Raw genomic sequence first — 17,448 nt, 5'->3', positions numbered from 1 at the left:
TGCAGAATGATACACAGTTTATTTGTAGGACATTGCTATGGGCAGCGGTGACGGCACTTGCCAGAATTTTGCCATCATAGATCTTTGTGGTCGGCATGATTAACGCAGCATTGTGCTAAAACTACCCAACATGTGAAAGGCAGACTGTGTCTTGGCAGCCTTGAGGCTTTCAGAGTGGCCTTTCTTCTCCGGGCAGAGCGATGGGCTGCTGTCAACAAAGCCAGGTCTGTTCTAAAGGAGCAGCCACTTTATCAAGCTACTTCACAACACAAGGTTTCCACACAGCTTTCTTGGATGGTAAAAAGACTGTCAGTGTTTCCACTCCAGATAGAAATGGTAAATGAGACTGTCAGCCGGTAGCATGGTATATGACAGCTTGGAAGAAAATGACACTGAATCAGGTTTTAAAAAGAATGTGGAAGTGAACAAATGACCTTTCTTAAAGTGGTTAGCCAGAATCTTTTTAAGCAAGGGGATATTTGTGTTGTGGTTTGGGTTGTGAGACTCAGCCCTAATTAAGAATGAGCTGAAACTCAACAGCCTCACGTCATCACTTCCTCTCTTCCCCCCTGTTTTCTGTCTTCACTGTCAAATAAGGAAACATGCCAAAAAGTTACACATTTTATTTAATAATGTGGTGATCTGCTACTTTATTTTTTTAAGTTTTTTATTTTAAGTTTTTTTATTATTGTAAATTGAATATCTTTGGATTTGTCCTGCTGATCAGGCAAAACATGCAATTTGAAGATGTTATTCTGGCCTCTGGTAACTACAAGTAGTCTCCTAAGATGTTATAGAGCAAACTATTAATCTTTTAAGCCCAAAAAACCCAACAGATGAATCAGTAGTTAAAATAATCTCGAGCTGCAGCCCTATTGTTGAGTCTGGTCAGTGTTTGTATCATAAGTACAGTACGTGGTCCAAAATCATGACAGAGTCTGAAAATAGGAAAGACGGCTAGGCACCACAAACTGCTTGACAACAACATTTATAAACTTGGGTCGCTGTTCTATTTTTGCAGTGAATTGTTTGGATCGCTGGTCAGCTGTGGACTGTTTTTGAACTTCAGACAGCAGGAAGAGGCTCCACAGGGACCAGGAAAAGGAAGATAGCAATGACCTGTTGAATGCAGTACCAAGAGCCTCAAGTCTGCTGGGTTTTTGGACACTCCTGCATGATGGTTTGGGGAGAATATGAATCAGCGCTCATTAAATGCTGCTCGCACTCAGTGTTTGGCCTCCACATTGTTCACCTATAGTGCAGCCAATCCGTCTTCAGTCTTTTGTTCAGTTTAGGTCACGTCTAAACTTGACTTTACTCTCATAAATCTTAGTGATGTCTTAAATCTGTTCTTACATGAGCAAGTGTGTTGAGTTTTTCAGTCAGAACTGCAGTTCAGTGCCTTAGAAAAGGTACAACTGCTTTAATTACTTTATTTGTTCTTCTATTGAATCATTTAATCTATTAATTGTCAATAATATCAGTTCAAAAATTACTTGCTTTATCTGACAGTGAAACAAACAAAACAAGGTATAAACCTAATACATGGCGAGACTATGTGTAGGTGCGAACTGTGGGCTTAGGACTACTTGTTATGGGAAATCGCCCACAATACTTTCCCACTGTTGCAGTCCAGCCAAAAACGGTCCCCACATGCAATGGGTTTTAACCTGCAAATTTTTGCTATGTGGTACTTGCAAAATCCACAAATTGATTAATCAGCTAGCTGTTGAGGTGCATATGAAGTAAATTTTAGTATTTATATTATATGCACCAAATATATATTTGGTGATTTCTGCAGATTTCTGCATAGTTTCAATTTAATTCATTTTATACATAAATATGATGTAGCGATACAATACACTTCATTGTATGAAAATAAATCTGCACTCACATTCTACTTATAGACAACTTACCAAAGATGGACAAAAAAGTTAAAAAATATCTGCACATTGGTTTAAACCTTTTGCAACATGCTTGGCTTGTATGAATGTGAAGACTAGACAGTGGTGTTACTTTCTTATAGGAAGGTACTGTGTGTGTTCTATAGTGTTGGTAAGGCTGTAATGTCTTTGTGTTACTTCCTCCCTCCTCACTTATATTTACTTCTCAGTCTGTGCCCTATATCCCTCCTCTGTAGCCCTGGCCTGCTGCCCTTTAGTTGAATGGGACAGAACAGCTTTAGTTGTTGTCGTTGGCTTTTGTTCAGAGCCACTCATTGGTGGAATGTCAGGGTGGCATATGTACACTGCCACTTCAGTCTGAGATGGACACCCTCTGCTAAGCTTAAGTTTTAGTTTAGCACAACCTTTGGCCCTAATTTATAACCCCTCAGTTACTCAGAGTCCCTCTGGTCCAGTGAAGAGAGAGTGAAGAGATGTGTGTCTGCTCTGCTCCATTTCAGCCTCCACGTCAACCATCTGGAATGGCTGTGCTACTGCCTGTAGTCGGACACATTGACGAGCTCTCTGGGACTGCTCACCACAGCATCACGACCACGTCCAAAATAACCAAAACAAAAGCAGAATCTACTTTTTTAAAAATCATTTTCAGTAAGGCTTCTTGATTATTTTGATAAATTTCAAATGATATAAATGACTTCAACAAGTTATTAAACTTGTTCTTCTGTTGATTGACTAATCAACTAATTTTTTCAGCAGTCATTACCACCCTTTTTCATTTCTGATCCGTTGTTTAAAAGCACATTGACTAAACCTTGGCTAACTTATAGCATATCACATAGCAGGTACTTGATTGTGCAGCAAAGTTCAGCTCATTGAAACATGTTGAAAATGTTACATATTGCTGAATTATGTGTGACAGTGAGGTAATGGCTCATGTCCTTTTATATTTGTTATAATCATAATGTAAAAGAAAAGGTTTAACGTCTCCCTTTTGGCCGGTGATGCAGCTCATTTAACCCAGTCGGTGTGATCCGTGTCCCGGTATGAACGTGTGTGTGATCCCTCACCCATGGCAGCTTGACGTGGGTGAATTGTGTTTCCCTACAACGCTGAGGTCATGGTGGGGGAGGTGAGTCATTTTGGCATTTGAAGGAGAGGAGGCGTTCAGCTGCTTTACACATTATAACTGTGCTGAGGCCTGGCGTCCCCCCAGCAGCTGCCTCGTTGAAATAATGGACAAGTTAACAGGACATTCTGGAAAACTGCATGATTAAAGACAAAACTCCCTAAGGGGGGAAAGTTGTGGTAACAGAGTTTAACTCATACACATGACATGCTATTGATGTAGAAAATGTGTGCTCAAGTTGCATAAAAGATTTGTAATAGGTCTAAACTTAAAACATTGCTGAGCAAGCGCAACTGTGCCAAATTCCTCTGAAACTTAGTGCCGGAGCTCGAAGTGTTGACTGATACAAAACCCTCATGACTGATGAGCTAGTCATCAGGACTGAGCATGGGGTGGTGGGTGTGTCCTGTCTCGACTGGAGTCCGTTTGTCATCCCCTGGTTCCACCTTTACCAGTTCCTAAATATAATACAGTAGCTAAGTGGCTTGTCATTAATAACGGCAGACCATGTAGCATCTTCCAGTTCCGGATTTAGGGTTTGGTTATACACCAGTAGTTTGCAGTATCCTTGTCAAAATTGTAACCTTAGCTAAGCGAAGATAATGGATGAGATGGAAGCGAAGAATTCTACCAAATCCATTCGTCTCTATATTGCAACACCACAGAGTGCATCGCATTCTTTCATTGGTTTGTTGTCAAAGTATCCCATGGTTGAATTAGAATCACAAGAGCAAGTGTGAAGCACTAGTGCTATTTCTGTAGTTACTGCACTTTAACCTTTCGAAATGATTTAGAACAGTGGTTAGACTGCTGAATCCCTCAAATAAATCAGAGTTATAACTGACTCTACCCAATCAACTGAAAACACATATTTCCTGTGCTAAAAGTAACTCTCAACATCTGTCATAATTTTGGCAGACAACGCTCTGATGAAGCATTCAAATCAACACAACTTCACAAATCTCTGTATATTAGATATTATTAAAAGTCTGATTCATCGAAGTGTTCAGTCAATAATCTAAGTAATATAAAAATAGCAAAAATGCTGAAATCACATGGCTTGTCTTGGCTTGCATATTTAGTCATGGTATGAAGTACATTACCATAATGTCCTGCTCCAGAATCCAAACAAAAAAGGCAAAGATATCCAAACAATAACCTATGATTTATCTCAAACCATTTGCAGTAATAACTGCTAGAAGTAGACGCTGTATTATGGCTCGGTTTTAAGCATTGTCACTACAAAGCTAAAAGTTTTTCACGTCTAGTTGCCATGTCCTCACTACGCTCACTTGAGTTGCCTGCCACAGTTTTCCTCCTCCTCGTCACAAAACTCTACACTGTTGTGTGAAAGTGAATGTGATTGCATAGCATCTGAGTTGACACTGTAATGGACCAATGACCTGCACAGACCTTTGGGCTCCGGGCTCCTGTGACCCTGAAGGAGATGAAACAGACGGGGTGAATGACAAATTGGTGAAGTCAGTTTGAAACTTACTGGATACGTCAATGTGAGCAATGGTTTTGAAAACAGGTTCACGTTAATTAACTTGTGTTAATCAAATTTGTTGGCATCAATCATTACATTACTTGTGCAAAGTAATATAAATTACGTTATGAATGATTGATTTATGAAATATTTTTTCTAAGCTCTCTAATTAATAAAAATTAGGTGAAATGTAGTAAAACACTGTTTGTAAATGTCTTGTCTTTGTCTTTTCTCTTGGGTTCTGTTGTGTATCTCATTGATCGTACATTACTTTTTTATTTACTTGAGATGTCTCGTTCCATTAAATTACAGTTGACTGATTTTTACTCATAAAGTATCTGTGTTTTCCAGGTGGGGAAGGAGACTGTACAAACCACAGAGGACCAGATTATGAAAAGGGACATGCCACCAGCTTTTATCAAGTAAGCACAATGCGATCACTTTGCATACCTCAATTTCATGCAATGACAAAGCATCTCAGATGTGTTTAGATGAAGTGATTATCTCTCTGCAGGATATGGAACCCACTAGCCTCTCTTTGGCTCTCTTTCTCTCTTTATCTGCTGCAGTAATGGCTGGTTGTGCCCAAGCAAAGGTCAGACATGGCATGTTAAGTGCCTCAGAGTCTTGCCCTGGTGTAACATAGATATTTTTTTTGCCCAGGGAGGAGCTCCTTTACCCTAAAGGAGAAGGGCCACAAACTCATACTGTACATGTCTTTATACATAAGCGCCACTGGCTGCTGCTGCTGCTTTTTTTTTTTCTGTCGACACATAAAACACACACACAAAAATGGGGTATGTATTCATATAGAAAAGAAGAGGTGTACATATGTAACCGTTGCATTTGTTTCCCTAGCTGACTCCACATCAGTTAAATCATTAACTTGTTCCCAGCTGCCGTCTGTTCATATCACACAGTTTCACCGTTCCCCATTACACGAGAGACTGTAGTTGTGGGAGGGAGAGGCGGGTCCTGGGAGCCCCCCAAGGTCAGGGATGAAATGCATTGGCAGGCACAGGTCATCAGACTCAACACATTTGGCGCCTCAAAGTCACATCGTCACCCTGTCGTCATCCATCAGCACATGCGATGGAATGCGTCTCCTTCACTAAATATAGTGTCTGTCAGGGTCCGGTTAATGCATGGGCTGTTTCTCGCTAGTGCACGCTGAAGGACACTGCTGGCTGGCTCTGCAAAGACACACACATGCACACAGACACACACACACACACACACACACACACACGTACGTCAGCCTTGATGTCATGCACATATGTTAGCCTTTATCCTTAAGAAGAATTGTTCCTCCAGAAGAATGAGAATGAGACTGAGCTCCTCTCGTTTGGCCCCTCTGCAAGGCCTAAAATGTGGAAAATAGCAATAACGTTCCTGTGTTACCGCGGCAACATTTGGCCTGTAGGCAAAAGTAGAAAGTTAGTACATTGTGGGAACTACAACATGTGGCGGTCCTTGGCTTGTTGCCTGTTTCTTTGTGCAATATTGCTGTTATGATACTATGCAGGTGGCATGTATGACGCTGACTCAAAGAATGAACCTGCAGTTTTTGCTCCTCTGTAGTTCACTGAGTGCATCACACCCAGGAGGCAACTATCAATCATTTACTTTTCTGTGGAAGCAGGGGTTAAATTGGGCTGAGGCCAGCCACAGTGCTGAAGTCTGCTGTGGTTTCCAGTCATATCCTGTGAGAAAAAGTTAACTTCTGTGTCACAAGATAAACATACTCTTACTCTACATGTGCGTTACATCAAGTCAGTTTTATTTATGTAGCCCGAATTCACAAATCACAGATTTGTCTCATTACAATTTATCACACCTTCTATCCTTAGATGCTTAGCCACTGGAACTGTTAAGAGTGTTTACCCAGCTCCCATCTTGCCCCACACCCTGTCCTGCTCACCCAAGAATTTGCTTGAAAATGAAATGGCCTGTCCTGTCTCTCATTCATTAAGCTTTTTGACAAAAAAAATCTCAAGTTAAGATCCACGGAGTAGATTTCTTCCAGTTGCATTTCATGAGACAGAGGTTGTGGGAAAACTCTACTTGGTGGTCCTTGAGTTAAGACTTTTTTGTTGAACTGCTATTTGCAAGATCAAGAGTGACCCTTCATGCTCAATTCATTTGGCTATTTCTTACATTCTTTTTCTAGGTAAAGTTCAATACCACAACACATTTACTCACAGTTTACTTTGTGCAACCATCATGTTTCTGTGAATGAATAAATCTGTAAATGCATTTAAAATGATCAAAAATTGACTAAAAGCACTATTTGACTGTTTTGAGTGTATTTTCACCATCAGCTTGCTGGTTAGAAACACCTGAGACATATCAATAGGAACTTCACAATATATTTCTGATTCAGTAAATGTTTACATTATTTGCTTCGGTTACATGATAATTTGTTTCTTAGTGCATGCTGTCCTATAGCTGTGTGCTGTATTGTACACAGCTTGTAATACAGAAAGGAAACTACTGACCATAATATTAGGACAACTAAGGTGAGAATAAGCTATTCACCTGATGTGTGAATTCTCTCTTTCTTTTGAGCTGAAATTTGATATTAATAATTTTGTTATTACTTGGTTACTTTTAATTCCAGCCAGCATCAGTTACAGTCAAATCTCAGCAGTCTAATTAATCAGGTTAATTGATTATAATCCCTAAATTCATATCAATCAGATCAATGTATGAAGAATAGTTGTTTTAGGCTTTGACATAACTGTAGGTGTAGAGAGAACTACCCATCGGATATAGACTCCATTAGCTTACACATAGGTATTTGCTTAAAACATGATGAAAAGCATATAAGAAAAGAAAATGAAACAAAATCGATGTTTAGACAGTAGTTACAGTATGTTATGACTAACTGTATCCTCAAGCTTCCATCTGTTTTTGCTGCAGGCAATTTGCTGTTTCCATGTGTACTGTCCATCTGGCTTCTGAAGGGCATCAGCATGACTTGTTTTTGAGGATTTTTTTTTTTCCCACTGGTCTTTAAATTAATCGTCTTGTGCTTTCCACAGAGTGGAGAATGCATGCACTAAACTGGTGCAGGCTGCCTCCATGCTGAAAGCCGATCCATACTCTGTTCCTGCTCGGGATTACCTCATCGATGGCTCCCGGGGCATCCTCTCTGGGACCTCTGACCTGCTCCTGACCTTTGATGAGGCTGAGGTATTCATTAATTCCTTCATACATTTATTTGTTCATTCATTCAATCATTCTATATTTTATTTAGAAAAATCTGTTAACCGGCAGAAGCCTGTTTGCTGAGCAAGGAGTTCATTTTTAAGACTTTACAGGAAAGAAATATAGATGCAGTGACACTGCTAGATATCATCAGTTTTAGAGGTTCTGTGTATTCTAGCACACCAGGATGCAGTTGTGCCCTTAACCTCAGAAACACATGTGAATTCAATTATGCTTTGATGCGACTCCTGACGATGGAAGAATTGATTTGTCTGCCTCTTGTGCTCTGAGTTCTCCCAGTGCATTAATAAAGCATTAGAGCAAAATGATGTGCGCTTACATGTGCTTGATTTTTTTTTTTATTTTCTCCTCTCACTTGGACTGGTCAGATATTTAAAGATTTATTTAACCAAAAAGGTCCCTTTGAGATACAATATCTCTTTTGCCAATGAGTCCTGGTCAAGATTGGGCGGCATCATGAGATCAAGGGTTTTATATGAAAATACAAATGGGGACAGATAATACCACAAAAATGTACCAAAACATAATAGACACAAAACATCAGAGGCTAAACACCAACTAATCCCAAAAAAGTGGCACATGTTAAAAGCAATGACATTGTTCTGTAAAAACTGCATAAAATGTGACTGCCTTATGTTGGCTATAGATATTAAAAAAAAGCAGGAAACAGAATTTGTGATAAGCTGATGACTGCAGTACATGTTTTTTGTTTTTTTTGGGGTTTTTTTTTTAGATATCCTGCCCCTGACGTATCTTTATCATGTCTCCTTAGTAACCAAATTCCAATGGTTGTTTTTTGTTTATTTTTTCTTTAATAAGTAAATATCAGCTAATATTTACCTATCAGATTATCCGCCTGAAAAATCCAGTATTGATCAGGCTGTAAAAGATGATGTGTGACTGTATTTTTATCATAGCAAGCTGTGGGAATTGTTCAGAAAACAACAGAAGCTGAGAAATGGACACAACATAGCTAACACAGCGTGTAACTGTGTTAAGGGTTGTAGCATTGATTTTCAATGAGCAGTAGGCGAGCTGGAAGGGCTTTAATATCTTTTTAATGGACACTTGAGTGAGAAAGAGATCTGCTGCCACAGGCCCCTCTGTTATAGGGATAGTATCAACCCCCACCACCACCCCTCACCACCCCACCCCTCTCTTGGGTGCTGTAAGGCTTATAAAGGAGACACAGAGGTAGATAAATGTGGCAGACATGCCAGTGGAACTTATACAAACTTCATATTTCTTACACAAACACTTCTTAAATCTTACACCAAGCAGGGGTATCATCAATCAGACCCATCCTCCTTATCCTCTCAGGGATGGAGAGTAAAATAGAAAAGTTGCACATCAGCTCTCTGTGAGCAGATATCAGGCGGGCGTCCCAGCGCTGTCTGCAGCAGTCAGCAGGACTCAGCAGGACTCAGCAGGAGTCATCAGTCAGCGTTGCCATCATGTTTTCAAATGCAGCTCAGGGATCACTCTGTATAGTGGAGTGGTGACTCCAGCAGTCCAAATAAAGCTGGAGTGAAAGAGGCTGGAATGTCAGTAGGCAGCATTGTGCAATTAGAGAGGATGTGAATGGGAGGGGGCAGGAGGGGTGGGGGTGCTGTGTTTGCGTAATCGCTTTTCTCTGGAAATGCACTGTTGTTTTTGAATTAGTGCTTGATGTTGTTTTATCCCACCACTATCTCAGGTCCGCAAAATAATCCGCGTATGCAAAGGCATCCTTGAGTACCTGACAGTGGCAGAGGTGGTGGAGTCCATGGAGGACTTGATCACATACACAAAGAACCTTGGACCAGGTCAGTCTGCTGACACAGTGGCAGGATTACTTTACTCAAGTCTTGACATAACAGTATCTGACAGTAGTGTCTTAGTTGACAGATTCTTGGTGTGTATGAGTTAACACTTTGTTTTTGACATATAAGCATTCATATGTGTTTTTAGGAGCACGCAAATTAAGTAAAAGTACATTGTGACGTTGACTGTCAGAGGAATGTATTGGAGTAAGAAGTACAACGTGTCTACAAAATTACACTTCAAGCTTATTATTTGTTTAAATGTTCTAAGTGTCTCTCCTTTCCACCTCTTGTTTTTTTGTCCAGGAATGACAAAGATGGCAAAGATGATTGATGAGCGACAGCAGGAGCTGACCCACCAGGAGCACCGCGTGATGCTGGTCAACTCCATGAACACAGTCAAAGAGCTGCTGCCCATCCTCATTTCAGGTAATCCTACACTGCCTTCACAGAGAGGAGATTCTTCAGCATTGCACCGTTTCTAGTTTTTTGTTTTCTCCATTTTGATGTTTTTCTTTTTTACATAAAGCAAAGACACTGGCACACACCCTACGCAGAGTATTGGTATTATTGAGTGGATATATTGAATTGTTTATTGTGAGTTCTGTTTTGTATTTCAGGTATCAAAATATTTGTGACAACCAAGACGTCTGGCAGCCAGGGTGTGGAGGAGGCCTTGAAGAACCGAAACTTCACTGTTGAGAAGATGAGCGCCGAGATAAACGAGATCATCAGAGTGCTGCAGCTGACGTCCTGGGATGAGGACGCCTGGGCCAACAAGGTACGCACGAATAAATGATATGATGCTTAGTTTGTCTATGGCCATCAAAGTCACATGCACACACTTTTATTATAAACATAAATGAAGAAAAATAGGCTGCTTTGCTGTTTGAGGTGCTCAGAGTGTTTAACCTTTTTTTTTTTTTTTTTTTTTTTTTTTTTTTTACATTCTTTATGGATCACAACTGGAAGCCGTGTTTATAAGAGCAAAAACTGACTTTTGTCCGCTACCCACTGTGCCCTCACGCACTCCCAGAATGCCTTTGGCGAGAGGCTGCAGACCGGAGAGATTATGAAGTGATGTTACTCTCATATGGCGTATATGTTTTCACCTTTCTCAATAAGGCATGCACTTTGTTTCATCAGGATGACCTTATTTCAATGTTGACAGGCATGAAAATGCTTTTGCATTTTACATACACTTCTTACATATAGCTGGCAATTTAAGTCGGCATGCTTTAACTTTCTCTGTGTCTCTATGTAGCTGGTTAATCTGTTGGCTTCTTTTATGTTTCTCTGCTCTGCACGTTTGGCTTCTCCCTTGTCCCAACACTCTCCAAATGGCTCTATCTGGTGCCACTTTTTTCTCTGTTGACACTTTTTTTTTTTTTTTTTTTTTGGTCTCAGTTGGTATGTCCAGTTAAACATTTGTATTTATGTCACTCTTCCTTTCTTTTTACCGTTTCTTTCTCCCTTCACCCCCTGTAGAAGGTAAGCCTTACTTCTCTTGCCACTTAGTTGTGCAGCAGCATGTCTGACAGATGTGTGTGCTGTCATGTGCTTTGTTGTGCCATTGTGTGGTTTTTTTTTTTGGTTTTTTTGCAGCGGGACTGTTGTGAGGTTAAAGTGTTAACTATCTGTTATTAGGGGTAGATTTGCAGTTTGAATATTGTTGTACTGCTGTTGGAATGGTGTTTATTGAAAGTGTTGAGCAGGTTGAATTGCTCAAATGTTGATCTGTGAAGTAACTTTTTTCTGGTTATGGATTTGTTTTGCTTCATAACATGACATTGTATCAATATCTGTGTGTCCTCCTCCTAAGTCATTTGAAACTCAGTATATGCATGCCCTCAGCCTGTCGGGATATTGATTGAGCTGACTCATGCTATTGATTTGAGTGTCATTAAGGAGAATTCTCTTACCGTTCATCTCTCTTTACCAGGATAATCAGGTTTCTCCTGATCTGCACTTGTATTTAACAGCCACAGGAGGAGGACACAGAGAAAATCTGATATGGATTTTATTTTGTATGAATGGCTTAAAAAAAAATTTTGGTTGTTTTAATCCAACAGAATTTGCTCAGTTTGCTCACAAATCTTCTTTCCATGAACACTAAAACTGCCCTCTCACTTTACATGATCCTCATTACTAATATCATGACCCACACCCTGTCTAATACCATTCAGTGTCTTTGAATATAGGCTGTAATGAATGTGCATTCGATTTGACTGCAAAGATCCTCAATCTGTCCATCTCTCACGTCACTGTTTTTTTCACTCACACATACTTTGGCAGTTACTGACAGACGAGCAACAGCACAAGTTTGAACAGTAAACTAATGAACTCACGTGCAGCTCTGGTGATGTAACTTCACACTATTCTACTTCCTGTTTTCTTCCCCTCCTTTTTTCCGCTCTGTTGCTCCACACTCCCCTGTTAGTGCAGACAAACATGTTTGTTGTTCTCTTTTATTTTGACAACGTGAACATTGTGGGGGCTCGTCAGACATGTTGTGTGATGAATATTTTTAGCAGTGTGTTTGTTCTCTTTGGGTTTAATTTGCTATGAAACTCTTGCTGAACTCTGTGATGAAGATTCAAGCTGCATTATGAAGAACTTGTGTTTTCTGAATTCCTATCATTGTACCACGAAAAGCAAGCTCACTAAACCACTCATTCATCCGCTCTGGTCTCCTGCTTTGCTCCACGTCCTACAGGACTCCGCTTTGTTTTGCAGACTTGGGCAATGAGTGGACTCATTGTCAAGTCAGCCGCTGTTGGACAGATTGTTGTATTTCCATCCACTCTGATTGAGATACAATGGAGAGTCGTTTGGCTTTTTATAACATGACATGCTCATTATTGACAACGGGAAAGAGTGATGGAAACGGCATGCACTGCGTGGTTGTGTCTTACAGATGTTAGCGATGCTGCACATGGACTTTGCTGTATGTTGTCTTTTGCTAGTATAACTAAACACTGGGTCTGATTATGGCAAATGCAGAGAACCTGAAGCTTTTCCTGAATATGAAACTGGCTGGGGAAAAACTGAGTGAGCGAAAGCATCTCAGAGGAGTCATGATTTGATTTCTAAATAGGAGTATGAATATATAACATCATGTTAAACGGGAATCTTAACTTGACATTAACTCTTAACATGAAATTCTCCCTAATAATCATGTCATGATTTATAGTGAGAACATGTATAGATGGCATGACTAAGGGCATTGATCGACTCCTTTCTTTAGTTTTCTTTTGGTTCATCGATTCCCTTTAAGTTATTCATTTATTCTGTCTTGTAAACCTAAAGGACACAGAGGCCATGAAGAGGGCTCTGGGGCTCATCGACTCAAAGATGGCTCAGGCTAAGAACTGGCTGAGGGATCCAAATGCTCAACCAGGTAATAAACCTGTCCCCTACCTTAAACTATTCAGTCTGCCACTAATCAAGTTCCTCAGGCTGATAACCTAATTGTATTCATTGACATTACTGACGTGTCTGACCGTTCTGCATGTTGTGCTTCTAGGGGACGCGGGCGAGCAGGCCATTCGACAGATCCTTGATGAAGCCGGGAAAGTTGGTGAACTGTGTGCCGGGAAGGAGCGGCGGGATATCCTGGGCACGGCCAGGACCCTGGGCCAGATGACTGACCAGGTGTCTGAGATGAGGGCCAGGTACGGCATGAAAGACACTGCTGTGTGTGTCTGTGTTGCAACAATAGCAAAATATTTTACCACATATTTCACAAAGTCCATGTCATTTTCATTAGACAGTCTCATGCTCTGTTACCGTTAATCTTTCCTAGAGTCTGTAATTGAATTTCCATTGGTTATTGTAGTGATAAATGCTCCTTTTGTGTAGCAGTTTCATTTTCCATCCTCAAAGGGTGTAAGGCAGTAAGTATATTATAGGAGATTATAGTGTGTGGAAGAGTGGAAGTGATATCCATCTGATATGAAATCTGATTGTCACCAGGGACACGGAGTCATGCTACATTAAAAGCAGCTGTCTGGTAATCCATAATCTACTTTAACCCATGGTTGTGTTACTCCTCTGAAAACAAGGAGATGCCTCTGAGCCATGGCTGGAAATAGAAGCTTTAAGTGAGGAAATACCATTTTTAAACAAAAGCATCATAAGGCTTAAGCTTTGGAGTAAACAAACATGCGTAGATCAGAGAACAGGCGACCAAATGTGTGCCTGTGGGGCCTTTTTAAAAGCATAGCCATGCTGCAGTTTGTGGTATCCATGTGTTCTTTGTCCGCCCCAGAGGTCAGGGGGCGTCCCCGGCCGCCATGCAGAAGGCGCAGCAGGTTTCCCAAGGGCTTGACGTGCTAACTGGCAAAGTGGAAAATGCTGCTCGCAAATTGGAGGCCATGACTAACTCCAAGCAGGCAATCGCCAAAAGGATTGATGCTGCACAGGTGAGTCATTAACCCTATACAAAAGAGTTTGTCTCTATACAAAACATGGATTCAAACGTCTCAGTGCACGTTTTCGATGGTGTTTTGAGTGTTTTTCTTGTTTCTTTCCCGTTCAGAACTGGCTGGCAGATCCTAATGGCGGCCCAGAGGGAGAGGAGAACATCAAGGCCCTGCTCACTGAGGCCAAAAAGATCGCAGACATGTGTGAGGATCCCAAAGAAAGAGATGACATTTTGCGCTCTATTGGAGAGATCGCCGCCATGACTGCCAAGCTCTCTGATCTCAGAAGACAGTAAGTTACTAACTGTCTAATATATGAGACCCTTTTATGCTGAGTTTGTTCTTTTGGATTCAAGTGTGATTGTTGCCTGTCTGCGCAACCCCTCTGGTCTGTTTTCACACTTTATTACAGTTATTCAGATGCTTTAATTCAATACTTGAATTTCATGTCGTAGCTAATTACAACTGTTTACCATTGTTGCTTGGAAACAGTGCTGGTGTTATGTATGCCGCAAAAAGTAAGAAATCTGTGTACAATACTGTTTATAAAGTTGGCCTTGAAAGTTATTCTCTGCCCATAAATCAAGGGGGAGTGTTTTATCTCTTCCACTTGTCTACAATTGGTTCTCTTCTATTTATGGCTGAAATGAACGGCTAGTACTAAAGACCTTGTCACAACATGCACACATGACTTTTCTTCCTGTGGGAATTCAGATATCATACTACAATTTGAATAGTTCTTACTCCACCTTGCACTGGTAGACTCAAACTATAGAAAGTGCTGATTTCACTGCATATTTAGTCCAGATTTGGACTAAACTGACATTTTGAATGCACTTTCAGTCAAACTGATTAATAGTTATTTGCTCTCTAACTATGGCTAGCTATTCATAGACCTCATTCCAGCCATATCTTTATGATAAAACACCACCTCAGACCCTTTTTTTTTTTTTTTTTTTTTTCTGTTTGCAATTTCCTTATAGGGGTAAAGGTGACACTCCTGAGGCCAGAATTTTGGCTAAACAGATCGCAACAGCTCTGCAGAACCTGCAATCCAAGACCAACAAAGCTGTGGCCAACAGCAGACCTGCAAAGGCAGCTGTTCACTTAGAAGGAAAGATTGAGCAGGCCCAGCGCTGGATTGACAATCCCACCGTGGATGACAGTGGCGTCGGTGAGCCTGGCCCCTATCCTCACCAACTTCCTCATCACTCTCTATCTCTCTCTTACACTCCTTCACATTCCTTCCACTGCTCCCGTGGCTAAATTGCAGACCAAACACTTGGTGTGCACGACGCTTTCTACTGTACTTGACATTCTGCACCACTCTTTCCAACAGCGTTGTGTTATTCTTTGGTTTTGGCTTGTCTCCTTAAAACCTGGACATCATCTTACATGTTTACAACAAGGCTGTTCTAAGAAAAATTGGTTCCCACAATATAATGGAGGAAACGCTTACCTCAAAGAAACAACATGAAATAATACAGAAGGAACTGCTGGTTTCTTTCCCCTCCAGTGTTGATAGAAGCAGCCAGTAAAATACCCAGCAACCATTTAATAGACAGCTATTTGCAGGAGGTGGCCAAGGTCAGCACCGGCATAAATAGCACAGTTAACTATTGCTGAACCAATTAACAATTTATTTTATCAAGCAGAAAGACCAAACATTATATTTTCACCTTTGTAAATTTGCTGTTTTTTTCTTTTGTGTTTATAAATTGAACATCTTTTGATTTTTTTTTAATCATTGGTCGTACAAAACAAGAATTGTGGTTTGCATTTTTCACAATTTTATGACATTTTGTAGACAATTGATGAATCAAATAAGTTTAAAAGTGAAAATAACTGTTGGTTGCAGTTGTGCGCTTAACGCATTTTAACAGTGTCATGGCATTATAAGAATTTTTAAACTAGCATCAGATCTGCTTTGAAATTACATTAAACAGATATTTTGGTCATTATTTCTCAAAAAATATCAGAAGCAGTGGATGACTTGTCACTTTAGTACACAAGTCTGCTCTTGTTGATGTACCCAGAGGTAATAACATAATGTTAATTGGCAGTTAACCAGCAGAATGTTGTTTTCTGTGAGTGTATATATTTATCTGTGTGTTTCCAGGCCAGGCAGCAATCCGCGGGCTGGTGGCAGAGGGCCGCAGGCTGGCCAACGCTCTGCCAGGCCCATACAGGCAGGAGCTGCTGGGTAAATGCGAACAGGTGGAGCAGCTCATGGCCCAGCTGGCTGACCTGGCCGCCCGTGGCGAAGGGGACTCCCCCCAGGCACGTGCTGTGGCTCAGCAGCTCCAGGAGGCCTTGAAAGTAAGACGGCTCACACTCAACAGTCTCATTTCCATTCAGACCTGTAGCTTCACTTTGATAGATCAGGATTCATACATGGAGACGGTCAAACAACCCCCTCTGCTGGTCACCGGTGGTGGATGAAATACAAAATCCTATCAAATAAAACTCTAACATACTGTAGTAACATAAGTAAAAGCACTGCGTCAGTGTTACGTTATGTAAAACAATAAAACATAGAGAGCACAATTACAAAATGTAATTGTTGCATCATGTGAAGTGTCAGATTTGTGATAATGAAACAAAAGTAATCTCACCACGAATGGAAACTGAAAAAATTTGGGGGTTTTCACAGTTTCAAAAATAGTTTAAAGATAATGTGATACAGGGTGAGAAACTTCTTTAAAACTCTAATAATAATGTAATTCTGAAACAGGTTTTTCATGCTTCCCTAAAAGTCTGGACATGTTGAGCTTCTGTTGTCCAAATGAACATGAACTCTAAATCTGCACGATATACACTAACAAAAGCCATCAGATCTAATGTAATGTAGGATGATATTCTCACTCACTATAAATTCTAAAAAAATGGAAATGTACAAATAAAACCTCAAACTATGTTTTCATACTGTATTTATTCACTTGCTGTTTTACAGAATACGTATACTTAGGGTTGCTGTCAGTTTAGTGTTACTTTCAGTTTGAGTTTTGAAACTACTGCTGTCTCATCTATAAGTTGAAAATGAATCAACAAACAACATTTTTGACAACAATTTGAAGTTTTAGTTGTTTATTACAGGGGAAAAAAAGTGTTTTTCTGTTTTAAATCACTGTTCTAGCCCTGATTGTATTCTGTTTGCATTTATCAGAGGGTATTGAAGTTCAATAACAACGCATTTGTACTAGTAATATCAATGAGGCGCCATGAGTGTGCTGACCGGTTGTAACATCTGTTTGTTCCCCTCCCAGGACTTGAAAGGGAAGATGCAAGAGGCGATGACTCAGGAGGTGTCTGACATCTTCAGTGACACAACCACCCCCATCAAGTTATTGGGAGTGGCTGCCACCGCCCCTCTGGACGCCCCCAACAGAGATGAGGTCAGTGGTACAGTCACCTCCTTCCTCACTGTGATCTCACCGCTCTGAGCCTCCTTCAGTGTTTTGTTATATTTATT

The 17,448-nt window shown here is 40.5% G+C and overlaps 1 protein-coding gene across 2 annotated transcripts in view; it reads left to right on the top strand.

Moving 5' to 3' along the window:
- The window catches only part of LOC111219856 (vinculin), a 28,401-nt gene that overhangs the window by 6,906 nt on the left and 4,047 nt on the right, over positions 1–17,448 (top strand). Inside the window, exons 2-13 of one of the 2 annotated variants that reach the window (XM_022742691.1) lie at positions 4,871–4,941; positions 7,564–7,714; positions 9,447–9,555; positions 9,859–9,981; positions 10,173–10,333; positions 12,862–12,952; positions 13,079–13,226; positions 13,823–13,976; positions 14,093–14,268; positions 14,960–15,150; positions 16,096–16,295; positions 17,243–17,371. In XM_022742691.1, the coding sequence (XP_022598412.1) occupies positions 4,871–4,941; positions 7,564–7,714; positions 9,447–9,555; positions 9,859–9,981; positions 10,173–10,333; positions 12,862–12,952; positions 13,079–13,226; positions 13,823–13,976; positions 14,093–14,268; positions 14,960–15,150; positions 16,096–16,295; positions 17,243–17,371 (1,704 nt within the window). Of the gene's footprint in view, positions 1–4,870; positions 4,942–7,563; positions 7,715–9,446; positions 9,556–9,858; positions 9,982–10,172; positions 10,334–12,858; positions 12,953–13,078; positions 13,227–13,822; positions 13,977–14,092; positions 14,269–14,959; positions 15,151–16,095; positions 16,296–17,242; positions 17,372–17,448 lie in introns of both variants that reach the window. The other variant, XM_022742690.1, reaches the window with a different exon arrangement.

This window comes from Seriola dumerili, unplaced genomic scaffold (assembly GCF_002260705.1).
Source record: "Seriola dumerili isolate Sdu_G_001 unplaced genomic scaffold, Sdu_1.0 BDQW01000068.1, whole genome shotgun sequence".
Lineage (NCBI taxonomy): Eukaryota > Metazoa > Chordata > Actinopteri > Carangiformes > Carangidae > Seriola > Seriola dumerili.
Note: the sequence above shows the minus strand (reverse complement) of the source record. Positions and strands in the feature narration are given on the sequence as shown.